The 15,481-nt window shown below is 44.8% G+C and overlaps 1 protein-coding gene across 2 annotated transcripts in view; it reads left to right on the top strand.

Moving 5' to 3' along the window:
- Positions 1 to 15,481, top strand: part of atg7 (ATG7 autophagy related 7 homolog (S. cerevisiae)) — a 226,296-nt gene that overhangs the window by 180,473 nt on the left and 30,342 nt on the right. Inside the window, exon 18 of one of the 2 annotated variants that reach the window (XM_069939868.1) lies at positions 4,815 to 5,563. The exons of the other annotated variant lie outside the window; for it this stretch is intronic. Coding sequence (XP_069795969.1) covers positions 4,815 to 4,847 — 33 coding nt within the window. The 3' untranslated portion in view covers positions 4,848 to 5,563. Of the gene's footprint in view, positions 1 to 4,814; positions 5,564 to 15,481 lie in introns of those variants that run through there. 2 annotated transcript variants of the gene reach the window in all.

The following is a 15,481-nucleotide window of genomic DNA, read 5'->3' as shown; positions in this document are numbered from 1 at the left end:
ACCACCCACTTGCTCAGAAGAAACTCCATCTGCCACTTCTTCTTCCATATCTGTAAATGATCATAACCTGTTGTATCCTTTGATTAGCCAGTCCACAACTTTGCCAATCTTTGTGTCATGTGCAAACTTACTAACCCACCCACCCACTTTATCATCAAAGTCATTTTTATGTGTCTCACAAGCAACAGTTATCCAAACACTGATTGATCCCTGTGCAACATCACTGGTCACAGGCCTGCATCCAGAGTAAACACCCTTTCACCACTATCTTCTGTGGGCCACCCATTTCCACATCCAAGATATCGATTCACCGTGGATCCCATGCATCTTTACCTTCTGGATCACGTCAAGGTCCTGACTAAAATCTGTGGAGACAACATCCACTGCTCCTCCCCTTTGTCACTTCCTCAAACACTCGATCAAATTTGTAAGATATAACGTGAATGCTATCCCTAAGTATGTTCTCCAGTAGTTTCTGTAACATTGACGCAAGGCTCACTGGCCTATAATTTCCTGGATTATCCCCAATTCTCTTCTTAAGGGCAGCATTGTGTTTAGTGCAATGCCATTGCAGCGTCAATCACCAGGGTTGCATCCGGTGTTGTCTATAAGGAGTTTTTACTTCTACCCATGACCTGCGTAGGTCATCTCTGGGAGCTCAGGTTTCCTTCCAACAGTAGGTTGATTATTTGGGTGTAATTGAGGCCCCATGAGTTTCGTGGGCCAGGAGGCCCGTGCTTTACTGTTAAAAAAAAATTAAATCTAAACTGATGAACAACATTGGCTACTCTCCAGTCTCTGGAAATTATCAGCCTTACTTCTTAGAACATGGCATTTCATCTGAAATCATAACATATCAAAATAACGTCTCTGCATCTTCAAAGCTAACGGCAGGTGTGTGCTATTATTCTGGGCTGTGTTTCTATGGCTCGTGTCTTCACCATCAGAAGCAATGATCCTGAATTACAAACTTCATTGAAGTTTTCCCTTCAGGGAAATACAGGGAGTTTTCCCCCCTCCCCAGGTGTGCTTACTAACAAAAGAGCTGATTCTTTTCCTTTACTACGGTTTGGCTGCTTTGATGCCATCTGTGTCTGTTAGGCCTTAGTCTGGCCTTCGACCTCCAACTGCTAACCTCTGAAGCATTTTCCATAAGGTTCATTTCCAGACATTTGGTCTTAAAAATGTAAAATAACCATAGGCATCTTTTTATGTATTTGCTGTAACGGATTTTTGCTGGATCTGGCTAAAAATTCTTTCATAATTTGTATGATATAGGTAATTTAGCATTGGAAAGATTCTGAGTAACTTTAACTGTAAAGAATGTTTGGCATCTTGCTGCTTGGTTTCTGTCGCAGTTCCAAATTATTTTGAAGGGAGTTTCTGACGTTACTGCATCGGACTCATAGGACGTACGAAGGGTCTGCTCACAATGTACGTCTAATATCCTCTCTGTCACCAATGGTGCTTCATACACAAAGAATAAATTATAGGATTGTTAGTTTAAAGAAATGAGCTCCAGCTGCTGATTTTATCGATCTTACTTCCTCTTAAAGGAGCCGATGATTTCTGTGTTCAGGCTTTCTACTGATACACAGCTAGCATTTGCATTGCAGACCAGCATGCCTGTGTATTTGAGCACGCACCCTTTGAGTGCTGAGATTGCCTGTCAACAGATCAATGAATAGCCCTCAACTCTGTTGTTATCACCCCGACAATTGTGTGGGGGACAGGCGATGTTTTTATATTCTACCTTGGCCAATGACAAATAGCCAGTGTATTGACTAGCACAATACTATGACAGCGACCTGGGTTAGATTCCAGTACTATCTATAAGGAGTTCGTACATTCACCCTGTGACCTGCGTCGGTTTCCTCCCACCTTCCCAAGATGTACTGGGTTCGTCGGTTAATTGGTGGTGTGGGTTTTATTTGGGTGGCACGGGCCTGTGGCCCAAACGGGCACGTTACCGCGCTGTATCTTTAAAATTAAAAAAAAACTCCAGCTCTCGAGCTCAAATTAGTGGGCATGTTTACTATTAAATAGCTCACAGAAGCAATTAATGAATGCATGGCTACAAGGGGAACGTGAAAGATAGAATCAGTCCACAAGCAAGGAATTGCAGGTAGGGCCACAGTAACCCTTCAATCCCCATCCATGGTTGTGAAGCTATCCCTCCAAGCCCCTGTAAAAAAAAAAGGCAAATTTAAAATCCTGCCCACACTTCTGTCCGTGGATGGCTCACATCTCTTTTGCATGCACCAGCCGTTTGAAGGTCAAAAGTGTGTGCTTGTCAAGCGTCGTTTGTTTTGGGGACACTGTGTTTCTACATGCAGCTCTTTGAGCTTCTGACCAGACAGCAGAGGAGCTCCATTAGGTAAAAGATCAGGTTTTACCAGGGTAAGGTTACTGCCACTGATCTGTGCTGTGTATAGATGCACCCCGCACTGATACTATCCATCACTCAATTATGCAAATGCCCCCAGAACATCACAGAACAGCTGATAGTTTTATGGTGCCGACATCTCCCTTTAAGCTGCGCTTGCATCTGCCTCATAAGGCTACGTGATGCATTTTGTAGGAGAATTCAGCAGGGTGCTGGCTTTGGTCTTAACTCCCACAACCTGGCCCAATATAAATGGCCCTTTTAGTTTTTGACAGCAATCTGTGGCATCAACAAAGAAGACGGACTTGTTGACTCGTTAAAAGTGCAAGTGGATCTGGGCAGCACTGTACGTTGGCCAGCCCACCAGCAGAAGACAAAGTGACTCTTATTAGTTGGGTCTCTGAAAGCACACTTCTAAATCATATTTCTTCTGCCAATCAAATGTGGGAAACAACACTAAAATCACCCGAGTCATTATGTGGCATTGCATCGGAAGTGTGATCCATCTTTCTCAGCTCAAGCAGTCACATCATGTTAAACGATGAGATCACCAGGCATGAGGTATTAATCACGTTCGAAAATTCTGCATTCATCAACTTTTTTCCGAAAGACAAAACCACCTTGTATTGTGCGAGCATTTCTCCTTTGTTTGACATGGAACGATGTCCATTCACAATCTTTCTACAGAGCCTTGGATTTGTTCACTATTTTTAATTCTTGACAGGAAGCAGACTTTGAATGATTTCTTCATCCTGAATTAATTCTAAGCTCGTTTATTTCCTGTTTTGAACAATATTTGGCTGCTCACAGATGCCATTTGTATCTGCCCCTCTCTTTCAAACCATTGTATACCATTTGAATTTTTTGCAACCAATAATGTTGACTTCGTTCCAAATTAAGTGCATTAAAAGTCCCTTTCTTTATCCACTTGCAAAGCAAGTATCACCAAATGAATACTTGGTACTGAGTTCAAAGGCCAAGCATGCTTTTTAATTTCATGATTCCAAAGAGAGGGCAGGATTCAAGAAACAACCAAAGACTGATTTATAAATGAGCAATAGATTTAACTTTAGTATAGAAATGTTTAAGATTTTGCACACAGCAAAAATAACACAAAGCAATAAGTAATCAGTGGAGATGCTGAATGAGATTGAAAAGTGATTGTATATCTGAATTACTCTTGTTCACTCATTTTAAGGTCACTAATGTAAAGGAAACAACTTGGACTACATTGCTAAAGTGGTAGCCAGAGTACATGTCAAATACCACCATCATCAAATTATACTCTCGTCAGCTTGTAGCTACGATGCACAGCTCACGCCATTGGCCACATGGAAAATTTCCAAATCCAGGAACAAACACAGAAGAAATGTTGAGCCAATCCCTAATATCAGAAAATGTAGGTGTGAGAAGTTGTTGCACCATTGCTAAATCTTCAGCTTTGCCATGACTTTTGCCAGTGTTAAGACTGTACTCAAGAAGGTCGAGTGACCAGACCACCTACTTGACATCAGGCCCACGAGACGATCACTCTGAGTCCATCATTGTGAAAGACCCAGGAGAGCTGAGAAAATGCTTCGAGAGCATTCTCAAGGCCTCCTGGGGGAGGTGTGTTAGTGTGGTAAATGTCTGCCAAGCTGCCTGTCTCCCCCCTCTGGCGAGCCTTGCTGTACTAACATTGGCTGTGCAATATTTCTACTGTTAAGGTCACTCCCCTTGGATATAACTGTATATGCATCTATTGTCTTTCATTATTGTACCATGAGTTTCTGCTAATAAAAGCCATGATTAATGTTTGACCACGTCGTCTTTGTCGACTTCATCAACTGGCACTTCAGATAGATTCTACAACTAATGAGTCTTCCTTGTTTGTCACCCTGCTCAAACCATTCACAAGTGGCAAGGTTCAGTGTAATAAATCTCCAGAAACCAAATCTCCAAGAACCTACCCACTCGTCCCATCAAGCGCCAACTCCAGCGGCAGAGCTGTCATCTTTCAGCCACTCTGCAGCCCACAGAACTCGAGCAGGTGCAAGTTATCTGTGACCCTCAGGATTGTCTAAGAGACAAAATAGGAGGTGTAAAGTTTAGCAATGGAAGTAGTTAATTTGGAGAAGTTCTAATCCAAAACAAACAAAATGTAAATTCTGGTTACATGTCACTTCAAGAGAAACGTGGAAGCTCTGGTATCGGAGATTTTGTGGAACGTTGCACTAGTTAGTAGATTAATTGGTCAATGCGTGTAAGTCAATGGTAGGGTCTGGAGTAAGTGGATGGGAATGTGGGGAGAATAAAATGAAATGAATGTAACTGGTAACTTGATGGTTGTCGAAGAGTATTGCATGTTGTAAGGCCCCAGTGAGATGGGTCTTTATTTGTATTTGAACTTTCCACAAAGGTGCAGTGACTGTTTTTTTTGTTGTTGCAGATATGGGATATGAGTGACGATGAAAGCTTCTGAAAACAGTCGGTGATGCTTGATATTCACTTGCCAATTGAAGAACCCTTTCCGAGTGCAATTCTGCCGTTCTGGTGCAGACGCAGGTAGAGCATTCGGTGTCATTTCGATTGGGACATCTGACTGAATTAAGAAGCATTTTGTCTTCAGAAAGTAAATTTTATCTTCTGGTGTCTTTTTGGAGTTGAAAGTCAGCTAATATTCATGGTGCTGTCAGCTAGATCACCAGTTTAGAGATTATTATCAAAACGTTAGCAATAAAAGCAAGAACCTCCTCTCTGAATGTTGTTACGTATAATACTCAAGCTTATTCTATGTGTTTACAGCCAAATACTCGTGCAAATGATCCACGTTACTAACCTGGGACACATTTCTGGCAGTCAACTGTTTTTCCCAAAGTAAAAAAAATATTTTAAATTGGTCAATGCAAGCCACTGTCGCCTTGAATTTTAACAATATGAAGATTCTATCGATCATTTTTTTGTGTGGTGTTGATATCTTTTTCGTGCCCTGCACTTTTTTTAAAGTCCTGAAACCTCTTCATGTGTGCATGCCTGATACAATCCGCACGCAACACTTACGAATGACTAGAGAATTAAAAGGGGTGATTTCATAGGAGTTAAAAATGAACCTGTGTTGTTTGTACTTTGCAACTGTTGTTTCAGTCCTTATAATTTGTGTTGAAAGATCATAAAAATAAAACCAGCAGGCTAATACCATCTGGTCAATTTCCCTCTGTGGTTTGTTGTTTTAGATTTTGAATAAAGCTATTCATCACCTAGAGTCACAATTGTTAAAAAGAAGTCTTGGAATTTGTGGGCTGAAATAAGAACCAACTTAATAGATGAAACTTATATATTTTTTCATTTGGGCTGAAGGTGGGAGAGACAAGATCTGGATTTTTTTTTGTTTTACATTGTAATTGTTGACCATATTAGCAGCATGGGATTTCACTCCATTAGCAGGGTAAAGGAGCTGAATTAATATGGCTAGCTGATAAGTTAAGATCAATGAAACACCCTGAGGCAATGTCTACTGTCTACTACTGTTTCAACTACTACATTCTGCTTTCACAACTGGTCCAACCCAAGCCTTCAGAGATCTCGTCAATAATTCACTGGCCAACAATTTTATTTTCCAAGCGGTTTGTTTCCTGGAGAAAAATTGGAGACCTTGATAGACAACCTCAAGCTGAACACAAAGATCACATTGGATTTTCTCTATCACGTCGGAAGTTGGAGAAACATGAAAATTAACTTTTATTGAATTTAGCATATTTAATTGCAAAATGATGTGGGCACATGATTTAGTTCAACTGACCTAAAAACGTTTTACCACTGATTTTCGCTTGTACTCAGTCTCTGATGCCTCTTGTGTCAATGTCCAACAATAGTCGGCCTGCATCGATGGATTCCCATTGCTCTGATACCACTGTAAAACAGGAAAGTCTGCAGACTTTCAACCACGAGTGGTTGAAGTAAAAAAAAACAAAACAGGAGAAACTCAGCAGGTCAAACAGTGTCCTATATTTTGCTAAGATAAAGATGCATAATCAACGTTTCGGGCTTGAGTCCTCCATCAAGGTATGGAAAAAATGTAAGCAGGCACCTGAACAAAATGGTGGGAGGAGGGGCATGAGGAGGAGCAGGGTCCCAAAGGCAGGAGGTAAAAGGGAGAGAATAAGGGAGAGAAGACACATCAGCAGCAGAAGGAGGAGGAGAAGCTCTGTGAATGGAGCAGGAAGGGAGGGAGAATGGAGAGTAGGCTAGCAAAAACTAGAGAAGTCAGGTAATGCCATCGGTTAGCGACTGGCCAGATGAAAAATCATGTTACTCCTCTGATTTACGGGTGCTCTTATAGTGGGACCATACATGAGGGCGTGGACAGACATGCCAGCGTGGGAGATGGGTGCAGAATTGAGGTAGTTGGCCACTATGAGATCCCTGTCCCTGATGCAGACAGAGAAGGTGCTCAGCGAAGTTATACCCCAGTCTGTGCCCAGTCTGTCCAATGTAGAGAAGGCCACCAAAGGACTACTGTATGCAGTAGATCATTCCTGCAGATCCCCAAATGAAGTGTCTGGGGCCCCAAATGGTGGTGAGGGAGGAGGTGTGGTTGCAAGTGTGCTATTGGTGGAAAAGGATGAGTGGACAAGGGAGTCACGGAGGGAGCAGTCCCTTCAGAAGGCGGAGGGGGGAAGTTGTTTCTGGTGGTGCAAGTTATGGAGGATATTGTGTAGGATGTGGAGGCTGGTAGCAGGGTAAGTAAGGAACATGAGAATCCTATGTTTGTTAATTCTGGGGCCAGAGGGGGCTTGGCAGATGAGCGGGAAATGGAGGAGATGCAGGTAAGTGCTGAGTTGATGGTGGTGGAGGGGAAGCTACGTTTGTGTCCGACCTGATACCGCTTTTTCATGGTCACAATGCCCCGGTGAAATCTATGGTCGTCACGGACTGCACCAAGACCAGCAGGGAAGAAGTCCAAGTGCAAATGCAGAAAATGAATTTTCAAGGACATGTTGCACTTAATGGCTTTGCATGCTTGAAGTAGACTTAAAATCTGACAGGAAATTACAAAAAAATAGGTTATAGTAACAAATGGTACGATAGGAAATTTTTAAGGTGTTTTTCGTGATTAGCAGCCCAAAATCCATAAAATACACCCAGAAGTATTCAGGAAGTAAAAAGTACCGGAGTAATTGATATTCTAATCAATTATCAGGAAAGGGAACAAAGGTTTCTTGAAGTTGTCAATTTTTTTTCTTTAACTCTACAACAATTGGTAGAGGGAATCATCAAGAACCATTTGAGGTCACATTCTCCATTAGATACAGTCTTTTTCAGACTGTACTTAAAAACACAAAAATTCTGGAGGAACTCAACAGGTCTTGCAGCGTCCAAAGGAGGTAAAGATATATTATGTATGTTTTGCATCATACATAATGGTTGTACGGTGCTCAGCTTGTGTTCCCAGCCCTTTCTGACTCAAGATCTCATCACGCAGAGAGATGAGACCGACTGCCCTCAAGCTTGATGGAAATTTGATCAAGAGTGACATCAAGGAGCCCTGGTAAAGGGGAGATGGTCTGACTGGTTGCAATTATGGCTTGCAAAGGAGAATTGTTGTAGTTATTGGGAATCAAGCATCTCAATCCCTGTTCATCTACGCAGGTGTTCCTTAAGCAGTGTCCTGAAGCCAATCATCGTCTGCTTCCGTCAAAACTAGGAATGTTTGTTGGTGATGCTGCGGTCTTCAGTTCCATTTTCCAATGCGTATCCACACCTCAACAATGGCAGAGCTTCTAAAGGGCAGCACCACCTTCTCAAGGACGCAGACCTGGCTCAACCGGCAAAGTCCTCATCCCTTGAATGATTTGTTTTTAAATGATGGAGATACAAACCTGTCCTACCTCTTCCCTTCCCACCCTCCATACACCCACTTGAACATAATCCATTTTAGTGAATTCTTTTCAATTCTCCTCCTGTGATCACTGCATTGGAAAACCCAAACACTGTTTGGGTGGCCATTGTGCTGAACACCATTTCAGTCCATGAGGGTGAACCAGAACCCCTAGCGGCCAGTCACTTCACTTCTTCATCCCACGTCCTCTCTGATGCCTGACTTCATCTCGTCTTCTTCTGAGGCTGCAGATGTGGCCGTCTCCGCAGATGTGGCCGTTTGCACCTCATGCCTCTTTTTCTCTTCTGTTTTAAAGTGCGTATTTCTTTGACTGCTTTGGCTTGACCATCCCAAATATTCCCGCTGTTCACACCATCTCTCTGCTACTTGATCGATTCCTGTTGACTTACATTTTCAATTTGCATGAAGGGTCATTAATCCAAAACATCGGTGTTTTGCTTTCTCTCCCCCATGGATGTTGCCTGACCTGCTGAGTGTTTCAGCATTCATTGATTTGATGTGAGGTGATAAAGATCAGTGAAAGGAGTACAGTGCAGGAAAGCTCAATTACAATGCAGCCTGGAAAACAGCAAAATGTAATCATCTGACATGACCAGACAAGGGGAAAAGAGTGCCTACATTAGCCTCAGCTCATGAGAATCCAAACAGATCTTCCCTTCAGATCTTGACCATGTTCCATGGTGTCAATTGTGTGTCAACCTATCCACAAACATGTTTACATTCCTATTTGTTACCTCACCTGCATCTCTCCATTCAAATGCACAACTGGAATGTCTGTTTACAGCATCTATCATCACTCTTCCTGTTCTGTCATCTCTCAGCTGTATTAACAGGCCACACAGGCTTCTCCTGCTGGCTGTATTTTAGCCCCTTTCACACCTGCGTCTTACTAAATTGGCCGTTCATTGACCTGGGATAGGAATTGGGGGGGGTTTGGCTTTTCACGCTTGACCACTCCTAACTGGGACACTGAACATTTTCACACTTGCAAGGAGCCATCCCCGGGGTTAGGACTGTGCTACCTTCTACCGGTGACATCATGACACATCGAGTGACATGGACCTGCCCTAAATCCTGATCAATGTATTATGATCTTGAACAAAATTAATCATGCCTAATTATTACATAATTAAGCTTTATGTACAACCCAGTATGAGCCCTTCAGACCCTGTTGTTGTTGTACCGACCTATATAAACCTTTATAACGGACCGTGGGAAAGTGCTAGCAGTAAATAGTAATAGCAGAGAATTTTTAAACGGTGGGAAACTTGGTAGTGCTTTAGCGCACAATTATACAGCGGGGGAAAGTTGGTAGCACTATCGCGTACAATTTATAAATACTGTGGAAAAAGCGATGGCGGACCTGTGTTCCCAGAATGCCGTGCAGCAGAGAAAGGGCTGTATGCCCAGCCGCATGCACAGAGCATTTATGAAGGGATTTCTCTGCTGCACGGCATTCTGGGAAGTCAGGTCCGCCATTGCTTTCTCCCACGCTGTATAAATTGTGCACTATAGCGCTACCAACTTTCCCACGCTGTTTAAAAATTATCCAGTCTCTCTCTCTCTCCTGCTGCGACTTTCCCACGGCAAAGTTTATACCTTCATTTTAATCTTTTCTTCCTTCACATTCCTGCACTCACACAAAAACTCGGGTAATTTCAATCCCACAATGCCATTATCCATTTCACACTTGCACGATTGCAACGCCAGCGGCAGCAGATGCCGAGGATTGTACTAGGGGTCGAGGCTGTCAATCCCCGGCGTGAGATGACATCATCTGACGCTAGCATTAAGCTGATTTTGCTTTCACACTAGGCACTTTAAAGGCCAATTGGCCATTAATTCTTGGATCCACTTGCGAGTGTGAAAGGGGCTTTTGTTTCTAGGTTACCCGGAAACAGGGGCACATTTCCGTGGTGTTCTTTTCCTTGAGGAGAAAGCCCTGAAAGACCCACAGCTCATTGTTGTAACAGAGACTGGAGCAAAAGAGGAGCAACAATCAGCGAGGTGGGGGAACTTAGAGGATCGTGCAGCATCTATGGGACAAAAGGTAATGAGTGATGTTTCAGGTCGGAACCTTTCATCAGGACAATACTGATGGGGATGGCAGATATAAAATATCTAAAATGGCAATGCTGGGGCCAAGAAATGATAAAGGAGTGGAGAGACAGGATGAGATCATGGGGGGGGGTGGGGGTGCGAAGTGGGGATGGGGAGATTAGAACCCTTGAGAGATGATCGGAAATTGATAATATCTACAGAATGTTGTTGATAGCGGCACAACACAGACCTAGAAAGTGGTGAATTTGTACTGCCCAGTTCTGACATTAAATTAATTGTTCATGTTCAACGGAGCTTTCTGAATATGAAGTGGTAGTTGCAAGAGAGGTGTGCCAGAAGTACTTTTATTAAGAGGCATTGTTTCCTTTTAATTTATGATTTAATGATGGGAGGTGATTATTTAAAAATCATTGCAGCAAGTCAGGAGAGGGGGTTAAAAGAAATTTCTTCATAGAAAGAGCTTTTGAAGCATTGAGATTGCTTTTTCTCTTGGGAAACCAAATCCATCTTACAAGGGAATACAGAAGGAAAAGTTGAAACCGATTAATGTATTGATGATGGAGCACTGCTGTGGGGGCAGCGGAAGGCAGTCTGAGCCCCGCGTGGCCGCGGGAAGCAGAGATTTGCCATTACCTGTACTCCATTGCTCTGGGCTCTGATCGTTTAACCTTTCCTGCCTGCTCTCCTATCGTCGAAATTAGCTTGTCTCCAAACCCCAACCCTCCCACCCAAACCCTCGCGCACTTTCTTAAAACTTGCTTTGCTCCTCACTTTTCCCAGACCTGACGAGGGAACTGTGAACCTGATTATTCTTCACAGATGCTGCCTGACATGGAAATCCCCAACATTCTGATGAAACAGGAGATGAGCTCCTAGCTGGGGTGCGCTTAGTAGGAGCACTTGTGAAATTAGGGAGAAACGTTGAGAGTGAGATATGGTTTGATGACAAAGGGCTGTGGGGCATGTCGATTAAGTTAAACAAAAATTCAGGAAACATCAAAGGGGAAGATGACTGAGCCAGAGAGAAAGAAGAAGGCAAAGAGGAACACGTACTGCAATCAGAGCTAAGAAATTTGCCTTTCAAGCAGAAACAAAGTCTAAACCTGAACAAGCAATTAAGTGGTGTCTGAACCACCGCAATATTTAAACAGAGGTCTCGTTAATATAGTATCCAAATGGACAGTTCTTTCTTTTCTTTGGCTTGGCTTCGCGGACGAAGATTTATGGAGGGGGTAAAAAGTCCACGTCAGCTGCAGGCTCGATTGTGGCTGACAAGTCCGATGCGGGACAGGCAGACACGGTTGCAGCGGTTGCAGGGGAAAATTGGTTGGTTGGGGTTGGGTGTTGGGTTTTTCCTCCTTTGCCTTTTGTCAGTGAGGTGGGCTCTGTGGTCTTCTTCAAAGGAGGTTGCTGCCCGCCAAACTGTGAGGCGCCAAGATGCACGGTTTGAGGCGTTATCAGCCAACTGGCGGTGGTCAATGTGGCAGGCACCAAGAGATTTCTTTAGGCAGTCCTTGTACCTTTTCTTTGGTGCACCTCTGTCACGGTGGCCAGTGGAGAGCTCGCCATATAACACGATCTTGGGAAGGCGATGGTCCTCCATTCTGGAGACGTGACCCATCCAGCGCAGCTGGATCTTCAGCAGCGTGGACTCGATGCTGTCGACCTCTGCCATCTCGAGTACTTCGACGTTAGGGATGAAAGCGCTCCAATGGATGTTGAGGATGGAGCAGAGACAACGCTGGTGGAAGCGTTCTAGGAGCCGTAGGTGGTGCCGGTAGAGGACCCATGATTCGGAGCCGAACAGGAGTGTGGGTATGACAACGGCTCTGTATACGCTTATCTTTGTGAGGTTTTTCAGTTGGTTGTTTTTCCAGACTCTTTTGTGTAGTCTTCCAAAGGCGCTATTTGCCTTGGCGAGTCTGTTGTCTATCTCATTGTCGATCCTTGCATCTGATGAAATGGTGCATCCGAGATAGGTAAACTGGTTGACCGTTTTGAGTTTTGTGTGCCCAATGGAGATGTGGGGGGGCTGGTAGTCATGGTGGGGAGCTGGCTGATGGAGGACCTCAGTTTTCTTCAGGCTGACTTCCAGGCCAAACATTTTGGCAGTTTCCGCAAAGCAGGACGTCAAGCGCGGAAGAGCTGGCTCTGAATGGGCAACTAAAGCGGCATCGTCTGCAAAGAGTAGTTCACGGACAAGTTTCTCTTGTGTCTTGGTGTGAGCTTGCAGGCGCCTCAGATTGAAGAGACTGCCATCCGTGCGGTACCGGATGTAAACATTGTTGGGGTCTTTCATGGCTTGGTTCAGCATCATGCTGAAGAAGATTGAAAAGAGGGTTGGTGCGAGAACACAGCCTTGCTTCACGCCATTATTAATGGAGAAGGGTTCAGAGAGCTCATTGCTGTATCTGACCCGACCTTGTTGGTTTTCGTGCAGTTGGATAATCATGTTGAGGAACTTTGGGGGACATCCGATGCGCTCTAGTATTTGCCAAAGCCCTTTCCTGCTCACGGTGTCGAAGGCTTTGGTGAGGTCAACAAAGGTGATGTAGAGTCCTTTGTTTTGTTCTCTGCACTTTTCTTGGAGCTGTCTGAGGGCAAAGACCATGTCAGTAGTTCCTCTGTTTGCGCGAAAGCCGCACTGTGATTCTGGGAGAATATTCTCGGCGACACTAGGTATTATTCTATTTAGTAGAATCCTAGCGAAGATTTTGCCTGCAATGGAGAGCAACGTGATTCCCCTGTAGTTTGAGCAGTCTGATTTCTCGCCTTTGTTTTTGTACAGGGTGATGATGGTGGCATCACGAAGCTCCTGAGGCAGTTTTCCTTGGTCCCAACAAAGCTTGAAAAACTCATGCAGTTTGGCATGCAGAGTTTTGCCGCCAGCCTTCCAGACCTCTGGGAGGATTCCATCCATACCTGCTGCTTTGCCACTTTTCAGTTGTTCGATTGCCTTGTATGTCTCATCCAGGGTGAGAACCTCATCCAGCTCTAGCCTTAGTGGCTGTTGAGGGAGCTGGAGCAGGGCGGAATCTTGGACTGAGCGGTTGGCACTGAAAAGAGATTGGAAGTGTTCTGACCATCGGTTGAGGATGGAGATCTTGTCGCTGAGGAGGACTTTGCCGTCTGAGCTGCGCAGCAGGCTTTGGACTTGGGGTGAGGGGCCGTACACAGCCTTTAGAGCCTCATAGAAAGCCCTGAAGTCGCCAATGTCCGCGCTGAGCTGGGTTCGTTTGGCGAGGCTAGTCCACCACTCATTTTGGATCTCCCGGAGTTTGCGCTGAAGATGGCTGCATGCGCGACGGAAGGCTTGTTTCTTCTCTGGACAGGACGGCTTTGTAAGGTGTGCCTGTTGGGCAGCTCGCTTCTTTGCAAGCAGCTCCTGGATTTCCTGGCTGTTTTCGTCAAACCAGTCCTTGTTTTTCCTGGAGGAGAAGCCCAGTACCTCTTCAGTGGATTGCAGTATGGTAGTCTTCAATTGATCCCAGAGGGTTTCAGGGGACGGGTCCGTGAGGCGGGTTGCATCGTCGAGCTTTGCTTTGAGGTTTGCCTGGAAGTTTCATCTCGCTTCGTCTGACTGCAGGTTTCCAACATTGAACCTCTTTCTGGGGGCTTTATTGTTCCTGGGCTTTGGCTTGAAGTGAAGGTTGAGCTTGCAGCGAACCAGCCGGTGGTCAGTGTGGCATTCCGCGCTAGGCATGACCCTGATGTGGAGCACATCTCGTTTGTCACTTTCTCGCACCAGGATGTAGTCCAGGAGGTGCCAGTGTTTGGATCGGGGATGCATCCAGGTGGTCTTAAGGCTGTCCCTCTGCTGAAAAAGGGTGTTTGTAATGACGAGCCGCTGTTCTGCGCAGAGCTCCAACAGGAGGCGCCCATTGTCGTTGCACTATCCGACGCCATGCTTGCCCAGGATTCCTGGCCAGGTTTCTGAGTCTTTGCCGACACGAGCGTTGAAGTCGCCCAGGATGACAACCTTGTCGGCTGTAGGGGTGCGTTGGATGAGGTTGCGCAGGTCGGTGTAGAACTTGTCCTTTTCTGCTGGTTCCGCCTGGAGGGTTGGAGCATAGACACTGATGAGGGTGATGTGACGCTTGTTTTGAAGGGGGAGTCGCATGGACATGATTCGGTCCGAGAGGCCTGTCGGAAGGTTTTCGAGTTTGGAGGCAATGAAGCTCTTGACCATGAAGCCTACACCAGATAGGCATCGTTCATCCGAAGGCTTGCCAGACCAGTAGAGTGTGTAGCCCGCGCCGCGTTCTTGGAGGCTGCCTACATCTGCCAGGCGGACTTCACTGAGAGCGGCTATGTCGATAGTATCCAAATGGACAGTTAACATGGAAAGAAATCACAGTCTGCAAATAGTCAAAGGGAATTAGCGAAGCAAATATGACATGCTGCCCGCTGTAAGTCAAGTAAGGTCATAACTTTCCGAATATTGATGAGGAAAGGCATATAATGCAAAAGGTTTAGACAGGGTGGAATTGGTCAAATGCATTCATCTCTGGCAAGATGTCAGGGGTCCCACATAGGAGAGGGAAACACTTAATCTAGTCTTGGGAAATTGGGAAGGACAAGTGGAAGAAGTGTGTGTGGATAAACCTTTGGGGACAGCAACTGTGGTTCTGTTAGGTTTTAGATAGTTATAGAGAGATTCAGGACAGAACCATGAGCTGAAATTAGGAATTGAGAGCAAGGCTAATAACTTTGAAGGTAGAAGACAAGATCTAGCTCAAGATGATTGGAACAAATTGTTTGAAGCAAGAAGAAAATGGATTGTTTTTAGAAGTGTATTGACAAAGGTCCAGGGCATGAGCGATCCTGTTAGAGTGAAGGACCAGACATGTATGTGTAGGGAAATGTGGATGATGAGGGAAATTCATCAAGAGCAAGGAGTCTTGGGGGAAGTAAAAGATGCTGGGATCAAGGGTATGCCCGGAGGAGTTTTGGGATCTCTGGATCAAGCTAAAAAAAAAAGGAAAAGAGGAAGACAAAAAGGCAACAGGAGATCGTCCTAGCAGATAACATGTCCGATAACCAGTGGTGTGTCATAGGGTTGGGTGATGGCCTATTACTGTTTGTCAGTGATTTAGATGAAAATGTCCATGACATGACGAGCAGGTTTTCGGATGACACTAAAGAAGCTGACATTG

Source organism: Narcine bancroftii, chromosome 5 (assembly GCF_036971445.1).
Source record: "Narcine bancroftii isolate sNarBan1 chromosome 5, sNarBan1.hap1, whole genome shotgun sequence".
In the NCBI taxonomy this organism is placed as follows: Eukaryota; Metazoa; Chordata; class Chondrichthyes; order Torpediniformes; family Narcinidae; genus Narcine; species Narcine bancroftii.
Note: the sequence above shows the minus strand (reverse complement) of the source record. Positions and strands in the feature narration are given on the sequence as shown.